The sequence below is a fragment of the Theropithecus gelada genome, chromosome 6 (assembly GCF_003255815.1).
Source record: "Theropithecus gelada isolate Dixy chromosome 6, Tgel_1.0, whole genome shotgun sequence".
Lineage (NCBI taxonomy): Eukaryota > Metazoa > Chordata > Mammalia > Primates > Cercopithecidae > Theropithecus > Theropithecus gelada.
In genome coordinates this window covers 119934860-119950968 of record NC_037673.1, presented here as the reverse complement: position 1 = coordinate 119950968, position 16109 = coordinate 119934860, and the positions used below count along the sequence as shown (strand labels likewise).

Genomic DNA, 16109 nt, shown 5'->3' with positions numbered 1-16109 from the left:
TTACATAAATATACAGATATATATATACACACACACACATATCAAAGACCCATACATAAATCAGATAGATAGAATAGACAGATAGATGTAATAAGAAGCCATCATACTCCTATTCCTGCCTATTCACAGACTACAAAAGAAAGGGGTGTTTTACTTCTTTTTCAGTACATGACATATATAGCCTCAGTATATGGTACATATAGTTTCTCATACTTCTCATATTGCCCTTGTTAAAATGGCCAACTAGCTTTGTGTGAATACACACACACACACACACCCCTATATACATGTGCCGTGTGTGTGTATATATGTGTGCATTCACACAAATACATATATATCTGTGTATGTGTAGTTATTTTGAAATAAATTATATGAATCAGATTCTGAATAAAAATGGCCAAAGTATATGCAAGTATAGTGTTGGTCTTTTTACATTATCATCTAAATTTAATCCTATAACAATAACCTAGGAAGTGGAAATAATCCTGATATAAAAAAAATGTGAGGCCCTGAGTGGTTAAATGACTTATCTGTTCCATAAGGCACTATTTTTATATTTTTCCAGCATATTATCAATGACTAATCATGCCTGGTACATGATAAATATGTAATAAGTACTGGATGGATGTTGCTGAGAATTATATACAATAACAACAGATTATAAACACGTAAATAATGTTTTCTCTAACGCCAAAGTCTGAAACAATTTAAGAATTTCAAAGTATCTAATTCAATATCCTTCAAATAATAAAACATAAAACATTCACCCTTTCAAATATTTGAGTCCCTACTAAATGTGAGCCTGCCAGCCACATCATGTAACAACTATGTATAAACTATATTACTGTCTTTTATTGGCTTGCTTCATTCAAATATTTAACGTGTATCAACTACACAAAACTAGTAAGATGAAGGAGTCACTACAAATTAGGGTACTTTACAAGACGAAAAGGAGAAGTAGTTGAATAGGTAAACATAAAATTGGATTTATTTCTAGCAGCAGGACTGAATCGAAAAGAAACTGTGAAGTCAAATTTTCTTTTTACATCTAAAGTTCACTACTGGTGGTCCACTGACCAGAGCCCTCAGGGTACCTAAATACTGACTTCTATACACCATACCACCCTCCTTCTTAGTTTTCTGCAATGGAAAAGCTACATCACTACTGTATTAGAAGTTAAAACACCTAGATTTTGATCCTGAGCTTGTTATTCAATTGTTGTGGACATCTGACAATTAACTTTCCCTCACTGAGTTCCAGTTGCCTTGAATATAGAGTTAGGAAGCTTAATTAGTCCAGTGTTTCCCAAACTTGCCTAATTATAATAACCTGAATCAATACTCTGAGCCCCTTGTTAAGAATATAGACTCCTGAGCTCCACCCCAGACATACTTGGGGCAGAAGGAAGGGTAGAAAAGAAAAAATTAAATTACAGTGATGTAAATTTCATTAATTCTATGCAGTTTCAGTATATTAACTTGACTTTAAGCCATCCCTATGCCCCAAAAGTTATCAGTTACTAATCATTTTTGAATCTGAAAAAGTAGCCTACAGATCATTCCTAAAGAACACTGCAAAGGCTTTACTGGCAGCTATTTCAGCCTACTGGGCTATTTTAATTTAATTGTTTTCTCATAATCTGGATGGTCAATCTCCGGGTGGTTAAAGTAGACAGTACTGTACTAGGGAATTTCTTACACATGAAAATACAAGTACAAAAGAAATTTCCAACATACGTATTCTTTAAAATTACCACAACCATTAAACAACTAAACAATTAAATAACTAAATCATTTTCATTAGAAAGTATCTTACAATTTTTAAAATGTTTATAACATAATGGAATAAAAAAAAATAGTCTTACCTAATCGTAATTCTCCAAAATTGCCACATCCAATTTTTTTTCCAACTCTAAAGTTAGGTCCAACCATTAAAACTCCAGACGATGAAGACCCAGTTCCTCGAGTGTTGTGTCCTGATCGACCACTAGGTCGTGCCATTCTATCATCTGATTTGTCCTTGTCTTTCTTTTTATTTTCCATATCAAGTTTGCGGTACTCCACTTTGAATTCTTTAATCAAGACAAGCACACTGAAATAGGGTATTGTGAAAATAGGTACATCACTAGGTAACTGTACCAGATGGGTAATGTTAACATTCAAATTGCAGTAGGTAGTCAATTAACTGCAGCATGCTCATCCCATTCGTAAAATTTTTCTCAGTTGTCTTTTCAGCAAAACATGTCTTCAAAATTATCTTTTCAATGATGTGAGCTGATATTGATAGAGTGCTAGAATATTAAGAAAATGAAATTAGTCAACTAAGAATTTTAAAATACATGTCTGGGAAATTAGATAACATAACAAAAGTTTAGGCAAGAATTACTGCTATCTATTGATGCCCATTGAAATCAAACCACAGTACACTTTTTTATTTATATACCTTAATACCAAAGATATGAAACAAAGATATCAGGGATTCAATTACTTCTTAAAAATTAAAGAACAAAATTATATTGTTTCATAAATCAACATACATTCACTAATATAAACCTCCCAACTTAAAATTACCTCAATTAGACAAAAAGTACTCAAAAAATTCCAGTAAGTCAATATAAGATTTTCAATTTAGAAGCAGAAAGAGAATGAATTATAAAAATAAAATACCTTAATAAAAATATATATTCCCCATGTTCATCTACTTAATAATTTTCAGTCTTTTTTAAATATATATTCTCATATGATTTTCATTTATTCAAATATTACCCTATAATTACACATGGGATTGGAGCACAGAACTGACAACATCAAGAACATTCTTCCTCTCCCTCAAGGAAAACAATTAATTCTTATATAACATTTAACCTGGGCCTTAAAAACATAAATGTAATTTTGCAAGACTATGAAATGTTGACAGGCATCAACCTTATCAGATGCAGAAATTAGGTATTAAATTTCTAACACACAGATAACAACATTAAAGCTCAAAATATTTTTCAAGGCTTTTGGAAGAGTCTGCCCCATTCATATTCTCTGGAAATTGCAGTGATCAAATGTACCTCAATTCTGTGGTAATTCTGCACCCTTATAGGATTTCCCTACTTTTGTTTGAACAATTTGAGTGGGTTCTCATTCTTTGCTATTAAAGAAGCTGTAACTTCAAAATACAGTCACTAATGAAGAAACAAGGATTGATATCAAATACTTATTCCTATTACAGAAATTTTCTAATTATATAATGCAACCACAACAAGTGTTGAAACAAATAGTATTTTCTGGTAATTTTCAGCAACTCCCCAAATATGCAATTACTGTTACAAGTAGTGACTAACTGGGGCCTGTGGTGTAGGCAATAAGGGAATTTACCAAGACAGTTGGTAAAGAAAGGCAGACTTATTAGAAAAAGTAGGAAAACACTTTGCAAGAAAGCAATGGGCAGATTAGCGAGAGAGGAGCTGACTGAAAAGACACCAAGGCTTGGTGGGGATTTTATAGGATCGTTTTTGTGCTGGAGAGGGCTATGTGCAGCACTGATAATGCCAAGGTTGCAGTGAGCTAACCTGCATTTTTCTATCAGCAGAAGATCTGGTGTTAAGTTGGGCACAGGAAGACGGTGAGTTTTTTGGGCAGGAGGGCTACGTGTCCTGGACTATGAAGAAAGGCGGACTTACAGCTTATCTGCTTTTTCTTTTTACGCTCCCCTGCTCCCACCAGCCTGAATCCTTTTCCCTAATTAGGATTCCACAATCAGTCCTAACACTCAGTCTATTTATGAAGTTTCTTGTTTTATTTGCCATACTCTTATTTGCAGATGAAACTGTGAGCTCCTGTTCACTCTGCTTCCAGCCATGACAGAGTAACTATACTGAACATCTCTGCTTGTTGTAAACAAGTACGAAGCTGGACAAAACATATGAAGCACCTGTTTTTAAGCATCAAATAATAGGCAGTACAGACTCTGATCCCTGAGAAAAAAATACAAAAGGTGAGTCTCACCTTCATCCAAGCTCTCTGGCTAGGAGCAATTTCCTGACCACAGCACAAGGAGGTGAGGCTCAGGCAACACACCAGTGATCACAGATCAGAATTTGCAGCTGTTGAAGTAAATGAAATTTGCAGTACACAGTATCAAAAATGAAGGAGTTTTGCAGTGGTGTGGTGAGGTAAGGTGGCGGCAGGGCAGAAGGCTATGCTACATGTGTGCAAGGGAATAGTCTTAAAAAACGTAGCAGAAAATAGTTACTACAGTGTTAAATGAAGAATGGAGAAACTTGACGCTGCACAGAACTGAGAGACCTTAAAGTTCCTACTCAGTCATAGTAGAAGAAACTCACTAATATCCCAGCTGAACTGAGGCATTCAGCTCAGACGCCATAAAAACTCTTAAAAGTAAGGACCATACCCAACATAAGGCCTACTCTAGACTGTCCCAACTAAAGTCTAAAAATAAACCTAGATAGGATTCAGAGTAGCTCTGAGCACATTAACTGCATTCCAGAACAAAACTCAAGTCTCAAAAAGACAAAAAGCCAGACTCTCAAGAATACTGAATTTCCAATGTCCATGACACAACTAAAAATTACCAAACATGTAAAGCAGCATCAAATGTAACCCATGGCCAAGAAACAAAGTTGTCAAAGGAGACAGACCCCAAGATGACCCTGATGTTTGAATTAGAAGACACGACTTTAACACTAATAAATAGCTGTTAGAATCCTATTTAACTGGAGAAAAAGAAGAAATCAAATAAACAGCTAAAAACTCCCCAAATTTGGTAAAACAAACAAACAAAAATACTAAATCTAGGCATACCACAGTCAAGCTGCTAAAATCCAAAAATTTAAAAAATCTTGAAAGCCAAGAGAGAAAAAAATACACGTGACATACAGGGCAACTAACTTCTTATCAAAAACAACGGAGGCCCAAAAGAAAATGGAAGGATATTTTCAAAGCAATGAAAGGGGGAATAAAAACTTTCAACCTAGAATTATTTTTCCCCTCTTTTTGCCACAGGTGTTGATGAATTCAGAATTCTACATCCAGTAAAATTATTCTTTAAAACAAGGAGGAAAAAAAGCCATTTTTAGATGAAGGGAAGCTGAGAATTAGTTGCCAGCAGACCTGCACAACAGAAATGCTTTTAAAATAGTCCTTTAAGCTGAAGTAAATCACATAATACCAGACAGAAATTTGAAACTTTAAGAAGAAATCAAGAGCACTGAAACTAGGAAATGCATGGTTATTCTTTTCCTTTAAAGATAAATTACTATTTAAAGCATACACAATTTCTTAGTATCATATACAACAGGTAAAAGTAAAATATATGACAACATAAATGGCAATGAGGGGGAGTTGTAAATGGAATTACACTGTTTTAAGATTCCTTCTTGAAAATTATTGAGAGAAGATTTTAAGTCTTCTCACCACACACAAAAAAATGTGAGGTAATGTATATGTTAATTAGCTCTATTTAGCTATTCCACAATGTATACTTATTTCAAAATATCATGTTCTACACAATAAATATATATAACTTTTATTTGTTAAATATATAAATTAAAAATAAAACAGATGAGGAAAATATTATATTTGTGAAGAATTATGTGGTTCCATATTAATTCCAGGTAGCCAATGATAAGTTAAAAACGCACATTTTAATACCTAGTTCAAACAATAAAAAATTAGTTACAATAGGAATAGCTAAAACACCAGGACAAGAAATAAAATGGAAGATTAAACACTACTTGGTTGAAACAACAGAAGAGAAACAAAAGACATACGAGATAAAATAAAACAAATAGCAAGACAGTGGACTTTAAAACATACATAAAATGAACTAGACCAGATTTTCCCCCAAAAAGGCAAAAATTGTCAGACTATATAAAAAAGCAAGACTCAACTACAAACTGTTTACAAGAAACTATTTTAAACACAAAGACAAGCAGTGGCTCACAACTGTAATCCCAGCACTTTGGGAGGCAGAGGTAGATGATTCTCTTGAGCTCAGGAGTTCAAGATCAGCCTGGGCAACATGGTGAGAGCCTGTCTCTACTAAAAACACAAAAATAAAAAGCCAAGAGTGGTGGTGCACACCTGTAGTCCCAGCTACTTGGGGGGCTGAGGTGGAAGAACGGCTTGAAGTTGTGAGGCAGAGGTTGTAGAAAGCTGAGATTGAGCCACTGCACTCCAGCCTGGGCAGCAGAGTGAGACCCTGTCTCAAAATAAATAAACAAATACAAATATAAGATAGACTGAAAATTAAATAATAGAAAAAGATATACTGTGTAAATAGCACATATACGAAGCTTGTGAGGCTATAATATTATCATACAAACTGGACATCAAAACAAAGGATTATCTCCAAATTTACAGAGGTGCATTTCATAATGATAAAAATATCAATTCAACAGAAAGACATAAAAACCATAAATATATATGAGCAAAATGAGGCAAAACAAAACTAAAAAGAAAAAAGGCAATCATTGTTAAAAAAATTTTAATAGCATGCTTTCAATAATCAACAAGGTATAAGACAAAAGATCAGTATGTATATGGTAGATCTAGATAATACCATCAACTACCTTGAGCTAACTAACATTCATAAAATACCGCAAAATAAAATTCCCTTTCGATGCTCACCAAGAAAAATCATACGCTGTGCTATAATTTAAATCTCAAGTAACTAAAATATTACAGAGTATATTTGGTCAAAATAGAATTAAATTAGAAATCACCGGCCGGGCGCGGTGGCTCAAGCCTATAATCCCAGCACTTTGGGAGGCCGAGACGGGTGGATCACGAGGTCAGGAGATCGAGACCATCCTGGCTAACACGGTGAAACCCCGTCTCTACTAAGAAATACAAAAAACTAGCCGGGCGAGGTGGCGGGCGCCTGTAGTCCCAGCTACTCGGGAGGCTGAGGCCGGAGAATGGCGTGAACCCGGGAGGCGGAGCTTGCAGTGAGCTGAGATCCGGCCACTGCACTCCAGCCTGGGCGACAGAGCGAGACTCCGTCTCAAAAAAAAAAAAAAAGAAAAAGAAAAAAAGAAATCACCAGACTTGGTGGCTCATGCCTATAATCCCAGCACTTTGGGAGGCCAAGGTGGGTATATCACTTGAGGTCAAGAGTTCGAGACCAGTCTGGCCAACATGGTTAAACCCCATCTCTACAAAAAAATACAAAAATTAGCCAGACATGGTGGCGCATGCCTGTAGTCCCAGCTGCTCAGGAGGCTAAGGCAGGAAAATCACTTGAACCTGGGAGGTGGAGGTTGCAGTGAGCAAAGATCATGTCACTGCACTCCAGCCTGGGCAACAGAGCGAGATACTATCTCAAAAAAATAAAAAAAAATAATAATTAAATTAGAAATCAATAGCTGTATAGCAGCTACAAAAGTCCCAAAATTTGAAAATTAAACGCACATTTAAATTCATGAGTTGATAAAAAATCACAACAGAAATTAGAAAAAAATCTAACTTGTAATTCTAATACTTAGCAGAAAACTAGAAGCTTTAAATGCCTATATTAGAAAAGAAGTTTTTAATTGGTTATCTGGACTTCCTTCTTAAAACAGCTAAAGAAAAGAGCAAATCAGACAAGAGTTGAGGAAGTAGTTCAGTAGAGTTAATACTAACATAGACTTATAGGAAAATATAGTCTTAATGAGCAAAAACAGGAATTCTCAGCTGATAAACAGAAAAATACCAAAATAAAGAGAAAAAAAAAAGAGAACCTCGAATAAAAACTGTCATATCTGAAATGAAAAACTTCACTAGATACACTCAATGGCAAACTGGATAAAGCAGAAGAAAGTGTCAATAATTTCCAAAGAAATTATCCAGATAGGAAAATCAACAAAACAGAAAATAGACCACAGTAGAAAAAGTAAAGACAAAAACTGTTTCTTTGAAAAAGGTCAACGAAATTTCTACCTCTTAGCAAAAATGATCAAGAACAAAAGAGAATATACAAATTACCAATAAGAACAATGAAAGAAGGGATATCAAAATCATCCTATAAATACTGAAGGACAAAGGACTATGAGTAACTTTAGGTCAATAAATTTAATACCGATAAAATGGACAAATTCTTTGAAAAATGTAATATAGGGATACAAGGTGAAACAAAATATCAAAAGTTCCATATCTATTTTTAAAACTTAATCTATTTAAAAAAAGTATTCCCATAAAGATGATTTCACTGGTGAATTTTATCAAATATTAGGAAAAAGTAATACTATTCTAAAGCTCTTTCAGGACACAAGAATAATCAATTTACTTTGTGAGATCAGCACATTCCTAATACAAAAGCCTGACAAAAACAATTCCAAGCAAAGAAAATTAAACCTGCATTTCTCATGAGCATAGATACAAAAATTCTTCACAACATAAGCAAATATGTAGAAAGTTTAACAAATAATAAGCAAACAGGGTTTAATACTAGAAATGCAGGATTGACTTAACATTTGAAATCAACGTACCATCAAACTAACAGAAAAAAGAAACCCACAGAGACCTTTTTTTTTTTTTTTTTTTTTTTTTACCTGCTCTGTCACCCAGGCTGAGTGCTGGAGTGCAGTCACACAATCACAGCTCACTGCAGCTTTGACTTGCTCAGGCTCTGGTGATATTACTACCCCAGCTTCCCAAGTAGTTGAGACCACAGGCGCACACCACCACACTCAGCTAATTACTTCTGTTTTTTGTACAGACAAGGTTTTGCCATGTTGCCCAGGCTGGTCTCAAACCCTTAGGCTCAAGCAATATACCCGCCTCAGCCTCTCAAAGTGCTGGCATTACAGCCCAATGGGATAATTTCTACAGACAAGAGATTATGTTTGACAAAATTCAACCCACAACCAGGCGTGGTGGCTCATGTCTATAACTCCTGCATTTTGGAAGGCCAAGGCTGCAGGATTGCTTGAGGCCAGGCCAGGCTGAGAAACAAAGCAAAACCCTGTCTCTACAAAAATGTATTTTTAAAAAATAGTAATTTGAAATGGATCATAGACCTAAATACAAATACCAGAACCACAGAGAGGTATCTCTGCTATCTTAAGGTAAGTAAAAATTTCTTAGAAGATGCTAAAATCACTAATCATTAAAAATCTTAGAGAGTCATCAAAATCAATCATTTCTCATCAAATGACAGCTTTAAAAAAACAAATACAAACACTTCACAATGGGCTAAATTATTTTATATGAGTGTGTATAAATACGCTGCAACTGAATAAGAAAAACAACTTTTTTAAAAAATTATTAAACTTTAAGTTCTAGGATACATGTGCAGAACATGCAGGTTTGTTACGTAGGTACATGTGCCATGGTGGTTTGCTGCACCCATCAAACCGTCATCTACATTAGGCATTTCTCCTAATGCTATTCCTCTCCTAGCCCCCCACTCCCTGACAGGCACCTGTGTGTGATAGTCCCCTCCCTGTGTCCATGTGTTCTCATTGAACAACTCCATTTTTTAAAATACAGAAATCATTTGAGCAGACTCTTTTCACAAAGAATATATACAAATTGCCACAAAGCATATGAAGCAGTGCTCAAATCATTACTTGTCATGCAAATATAAATTAAAACCATAATGAAATATCATTTCACAGCCATTACAATAGCTAACATTTAAAAGACTGACAATATCAAGTGTTGGTAAGAATGAAGAACTAGAACTCTCAAAAAAGTGCTGGTGGGAGTAAAAAACAGTATGACTTTGGAAAAAAGATTGACAGTTTCCGACAAAGTAAAATATACACCTATCCTATGATCTAGCAATGCCACTCTTAGATGTTTACACACGGAAATAAAAATGCATGTTTAGAAAAAGACTTGTACACTAATGTTTACAGCAGCCTCACTTATAGTAATAGTCAAAAACTGGAAACAATCCAAATGTGCATTAACAGAAGAATCAACAAATTGGTACAGTCATATAATAGATGACTACTCAGCATTAAAAAGGAACAAACTGCTGATACATGCAACAATATGGTGAATTTCTCAGATATTAGACTGAGTAAAAGAAGTCAGGCATAAACAATTACCTATTATATGATTCTAGTTATATTTAGCTCTAGAATCAGCAAAACTAAGCTGTGGTGATAGAAACCCTATCAGCGGTTAAGTAGGGTGGTGGGAAATTTGACTGTACAATGTCATGAGGAAACTTTCTGGAGGAAGGAAATGTTCTACATCTTAATTGGAAGGAAATTACATGGATATATACATTTGCCAAAACTCATCAAACTGTATTTAAAATCTATGCATTGTATGTAAATTGCATCTCAAAACATGATTTTTAAAAACTGCTCCCATACATACACAAAAAATTGCATGTTTCATCTCAACATGTATGTTTTCCCCAGTATACCATTACTGTAAAACTTACATTAAAATACTGCTTTTGTTTTTGTACAAATCTATGGGGTACATGTACAATTTTGTTGCAAACACAGATTGCATATGGTCAACCTCAGGGCTTTTACTATCATCCAAAACATGTACATTGTACCCACTAATTAGTTTCTCATCATCCCACTCCCTCCCATCCCCTCACCCTTCCAAGTCTCCACTGTGTGTCATTCCACTCTCTAAGTCCATGTATAAACATTTTTAGTACCCACTTATAAGTGAGAACACGTGATATTTGACTTTCTGTTCCTAGCTTGTTTAAGATAATGACCTCCAGTTCTAACCATGTTGCTGCAAAAGACATGATTCATTCTTTTTTATGGCTGAATAGTATTCTATTATATATATACACTACATTTTCTTTACACATTCATCCTTTGATGGGCACTTAGGTTCATTCTATATCTTCGCTATTGTGAACAGTGTTGCCATAAACGTAGGAGTGCAAGTATCTTTTTGATATGTTGATTTCTCTTCCTTTGGGTAGATACCCAGTAGTGAGATTGCTGGATCCAGTGGTAGTTCTATTTTCAGTTATTTGAGAAGTCTCCATACTGTTCTCCACATAGGTTGCACTAATTTACATTCCCACCAACAGTGTATAGGAATTCCCTTTTCTCTGCATCCTCACCAACATCTGTGATTTTTTTGTCTTTTTAGTAACAGTCATTATAACTGAAGTAAGATGATACCTCATTGTGGTTTTAATTTGCATTTCCCTGATGATTTGTGATGCTGAATATTTTTTCATATGCCGTTGGCCATATGTATATTTTCTTTTGAAAAATGTCTATTCATGTCCTTTGCCCATTATTTCTTTTTTTATGCCACTTTTTAAATAGATAATGAACTTAATATTTTATTTTAGAAGTTTTGACATATAATGGTACATATTTATGGGGTACATGGTGATGTTTCAATACACATACTATAAAGTGATCACATCAGAGTAATTAGCATAGGCATCATCTCAAACATTTATGATTTCTTTGTGTTGAGAACATTCAATATACTCCTTCAAACTATTTGAAACTACGCATTACCGTTAACTATAGTCACCCTATAGTGGAACGGAAAACTAGAACTAATTCCTCCTATCTAGCTTTAAGAAGTTTTTTTTAAAACAATCCCTTCTGTACTTTTTCAATTTAGAAGGAAGTAATTTTCTTTTGGCAAATTTTCATGTTATTTTCAATATAAAGCTTTTCATTTATGTTCAATTAATCAAATACCAAAAAAAAGCATGCTACATGTAATAAGAATTCCAATATTACAATGAAGTAAAAATATCCCTTGGGATATCCATACCCCTTGTCCTCCATCCCACCTGCCCTTGTCAGAGAGAATCATTACTTTTCATTCAATGTGTATGCTCCAAAGCTTTTAATGCTTGTGCATGCATATAAATACTTATGTATAGAAATATGTGTAGGTGGGTTGGTTCATTTTACATAAGAGGTCCATATGAAGACTCTGGAGAACCAAAACTGTTCCACAACAGAAGCATTTAAAAGCACATAAAGGACTTTTGCCTTTTCCCTTTCCTATTCCTTCACCCTACATGAACCCTAGAGGAGCAAGGGGCAGCTAATGAATGGGAGAATGGAAGAAAGAAGAATGAAGAAATAACACCTACTTCCCTTCCTCGATAGAGGATCCAGAGTCAAGTGCCAAGTCTGAAACTAGGAGGAAGGGAGAGGCAGACTGATGAGTTAGCTTAAAATTGAACATCAAAATTTGAACAGGTCATTTTGATATCTGAAAAGTAATCCATTGAGAAAACAGAACTATTCTTATAAAGATACATAACAAGAAATCAGTGAAAACGGACTAGGATATCATTCATGAGTCGGGAAGCGAAAATAATCAAAATATATAGATGACAATAGTGGTTAGGGAGAAACTAAGCCATTTCCTATTTTATTCCATCTAGTTTAGTACATTCAGGTAAGTGTTCATAAACTTGTAATAACGTATTTTTTTACTTTTCAAATATACTTTTAACAAATTAGAATTTTAATTAAAATATTTTCTTAGTAAGAGTCTTAGTATGTTATAGTATTTACCCTATGATAGCACCTATCAAGCAGTATTAGAATTGCCTCCATGTTTGTCTATACCAGGAGTCATGAAACTACAGCCTGCAAGCTATTTCCCTATTTTTATAGAACCTTGAACCTAAGAATAGTCTTTACATTTTTACATAGTTGTGGGGGGGATTATAAGAAGACTAATATTTTATAACATGCGATAATGATAAGAAATCCAAGTTTAGTCTTCATAAATAAAATGGTATAGGAATCCATGCTATTTTTTTTACATGTTATGGATGCTTTTGTGCTACAAGAGCAGAGCTGAATAGTTGTGACAGAGACTATATGTGGTGCTCTTATCACTTTGCACTGCTGCTCAGAGAATGATAGCAGTGGCATAGTTATAACTTGACAGTAGTGCCACACACATAACCTACCACTACATCGTACTTATTTTTTTTATTACCAATGCATATGGATCATGTCAAAACCAATAGAGAAAGTGGACTTTCACTGTCGTGCTTTTAATGCACAATGGAGTGTTATTTGTTCTCAAATTAGATGAGAAAGCATTGTGTTTATTATATAATGGCACTATGCTGAACAACACAACACACTTGGACATGACCAAGTTTATTAGTTTTCTATTACTGTGTTACAACTTATTAAAAACTTAGAGGTTTAAAACAACACAAACTTATTATCTTGCAGTCTCTGTGGATCAAAGCCTGGGCACAGCTTAGCTAAGTGATCTGCTCAGGCTGTATTCAAGGTATTGGCTAGGACACTTTCTCATCTGGAGGTTCAAGTGGGGAAAAATCCTCTTCCAAGCTCCTTCAGACTGTGGGCAGAATTCATATGCTTGCAGTGTATAACTGAGAGCCCCCAGCTTTTTGCTGGCTGTCAGATGGAGGCCACCCTCAGTTTCTAGAGGTTACCTACAGTTTCTAGAAGCTGCCTATAGTTTGCCATGTGGGCTTCTCCAAAATGGCTGCTTATTTCTTCAAGCCCTCAAGAAAAATCTCTAGCTCTGATTTTCTAAGATTGAGTATTATATAAGGTAGCATACATAACCTTCTCTTATACCTAAGTCCCAAGCTTTGTATCCTGCTCCAACACACCAATTCTCCCAAGTCTTGGGATCCTTGATAGCTGCTTCCAGACCTCTTTAATGCTGCTTGCTAGACTAAGTACTATTATAAAGAGCACAGAATTAAACAAAAGTACTCCTGGAATCCCATTTAGCTCCTATTTAGTTGTATAGCATTGAGCAAGACACTTAAATCTGTCTAAGCTCATTTTAATAATTATAAAATAGAAGGATTAGACTTGGAAATTTCTAAGGAGATTCTTATATTATATGCAGTTTTATAATTGCCTGTTGTTATTTGATGACAAGGGCTCTAGTATATGTAACTTCATGATCCCTGAACCTAGCACACTGCCTGGCACCTAGGACAGTTAATTCATACTGTAAATGAATAAATGAGTTCTTTCTATCTCTAAACATTTCTGGTCAATAAGTCCCATCCGTGTACAGGATCCCAAGAAATTTATGAAGAAAAAAAACAGCAGAGCAAACAGAACAGCAAAAGAAACCTAAACCATTTACCCAGAAATACTGGCCTAGTCCCTCAATCACAAATATAAACTGACAATCAAGTACCACTAGATACATCAGGAAAGCTAACAGTACAAAAAACACGCTTCCCCAAAAAAAAAAAAAAAAACAAATAAAAAAAAAAAAAGAAAAATACCTCTTGGGGAAGCAGATCATTTGAAGAACAGAAGAGAACTTTAAAAACAGCAGCAAAAATTGAAACAATTAGCCCCTAAGGGCTTTTGAGAAGTACAATTAACTCACAAATATAATAAGAAAATAATGCTGCATTAAATGGAATAAACAAGAACAAAGTGGGGGAATAATCCTAATATTTAAAACAAAAATATAAAGACATTAAAAAATAAAGAAAAAAAGATGGAAACAATCCAATATCTCCAACTTCCAACTTATAATAAAAATTAACAAGGAGGACACAGAAAATTTTAAATAAGAAATCATAAAAGAAAATTTTCCTGAGCTGGGGCCAAAAGGGGCCGCAGAATGTTAAAAAGGAAAGCAAAGCAACTCTATCATACTACTTGATTCAAAAGCTTGTCATAATACTGCAAGATAGATAACTGATTTTCAGCTTTTAAATTCAGCCTTAGCAAAAAGAAAAAATGCAAGATAAAAGTCATATAAAAATATAAATTTAACCAACTTTGACAGTGTTAAATAATACTACAATTGAAACTGACAGAAGCTCAGCTGTTAAAGGGGAACAGGTAAGGTAAAAGGAAGGACAGGGCAAGAATATCCGCATCCTGCAAAGTATGGAGTTAAGAGATAACCTAAAAATTTACTAGAACAAGAAATAGAGATGTAAGAACATTATTTCAAGTATCAGTGGTAAGTAACAGATAAAGTAAACTTAATAACTACCCAAACATTTAAAGACACAAGAGAAAGTGGGAGTATGTGAGCTAAAATTTCATTCTTAGTGGAGAATTAAAATACAAAAATTTGTCATAGTATGAAAGAGAAAAGTATATGCTTATTATTTAAAATTCATAAAAGTAACCATCTGAAGCATTTAAAACTGAAATAACTAAAAGTGGTTCTATCTACTGAAAAATTCAAAGACTAGAAATAAGAGGCAAGAGACTACTGCTTATATTTCTTTTCCATATATGGGCATTAATTTAATCTATCAATTCTACTATCAACAAATGAGTAACTTGCATCCTAAAGATAGCTAAAAAGCACTGTCAAATTTGAAGAAGAATATTTCAAAAAAATTAACAGTGCAAAGTATTAAGTGCCTCTACAAATCAGTTTTGGTTTTGCTTGCTTACTTTTAATGAAAACAGACTCCATCAATAATAGTGGAGACAGCTGTGGAGTTCTTAACCTGAAATCCATAGACTTCCTGAGAATTTTCTAAAGAGAAAACCCATAGTTTTCAACAGATTTGATATCAAAAGATTATATGATCTTTAAAAAAAAGTTAAGAACCACTGAAGAGAATACTGTTATTTTCCCACTGAATTGCTTTATAAATATATTCTTAGAAGCAATCTATCCTAAAAACTTAAGTAATATCGGCACTTTATTTAAAAGCCAACTTTGTTATAAAAATTTATTTAGGGCAGTTTGTAATACATGCACTACAAAAAGGATGAAGAAAAGATTTACATAAAGAAATCAGCAGAAAAGTAAAATCTTAGAAATAAAACTATATAATACTAATAATATACCATGAGTTTCATTACCCATTCAAAGCAAATGTATTTTTTGCACTTTCTAGTAGTTGGGCAAAAACAAAAATATGATTAGAAATAGAATTAGCTACAAAATTCAGAGCATACATTAAAATTATACCAGTTGCTAAAAAGATCTACTAATAATCTTAGTATTGTATTATACCTGCAGACGCAGTCAATGGCAAAAACTGAAAATTTCCCTCACAGAAGCTTTAGATTTAAAAATTACAAGGAAGAGAATGGAAAAATGCATCTTGAAAACTTAAAAATCAGGCACCCATTAAAATATAAACTACTGAGAGAAGATTCACAGAAATATCCAGCTTACAATTTTTTGTAACATAGTTACTTATA

At 34.1% G+C, this 16109-nt stretch overlaps 1 protein-coding gene across 12 annotated transcripts in view; it reads right to left on the bottom strand.

The window, feature by feature from the left end:
* The window catches only part of CSNK1G3 (casein kinase 1 gamma 3), a 105737-nt gene that overhangs the window by 69026 nt on the left and 20602 nt on the right, over positions 1-16109 (bottom strand). For 4 of the 12 annotated variants that reach the window (XM_025388492.1, XM_025388495.1, XM_025388493.1 and 1 more), the window contains exon 2: positions 1866-2291. The exons of the other annotated variants lie outside the window; for them this stretch is intronic. In XM_025388492.1, coding sequence (XP_025244277.1) covers positions 1866-2043 — 178 coding nt within the window. In that variant the 5' untranslated portion in view covers positions 2044-2291. The remainder of the gene's footprint in view (positions 1-1865; positions 2292-16109) is intronic. 12 annotated transcript variants of the gene reach the window in all.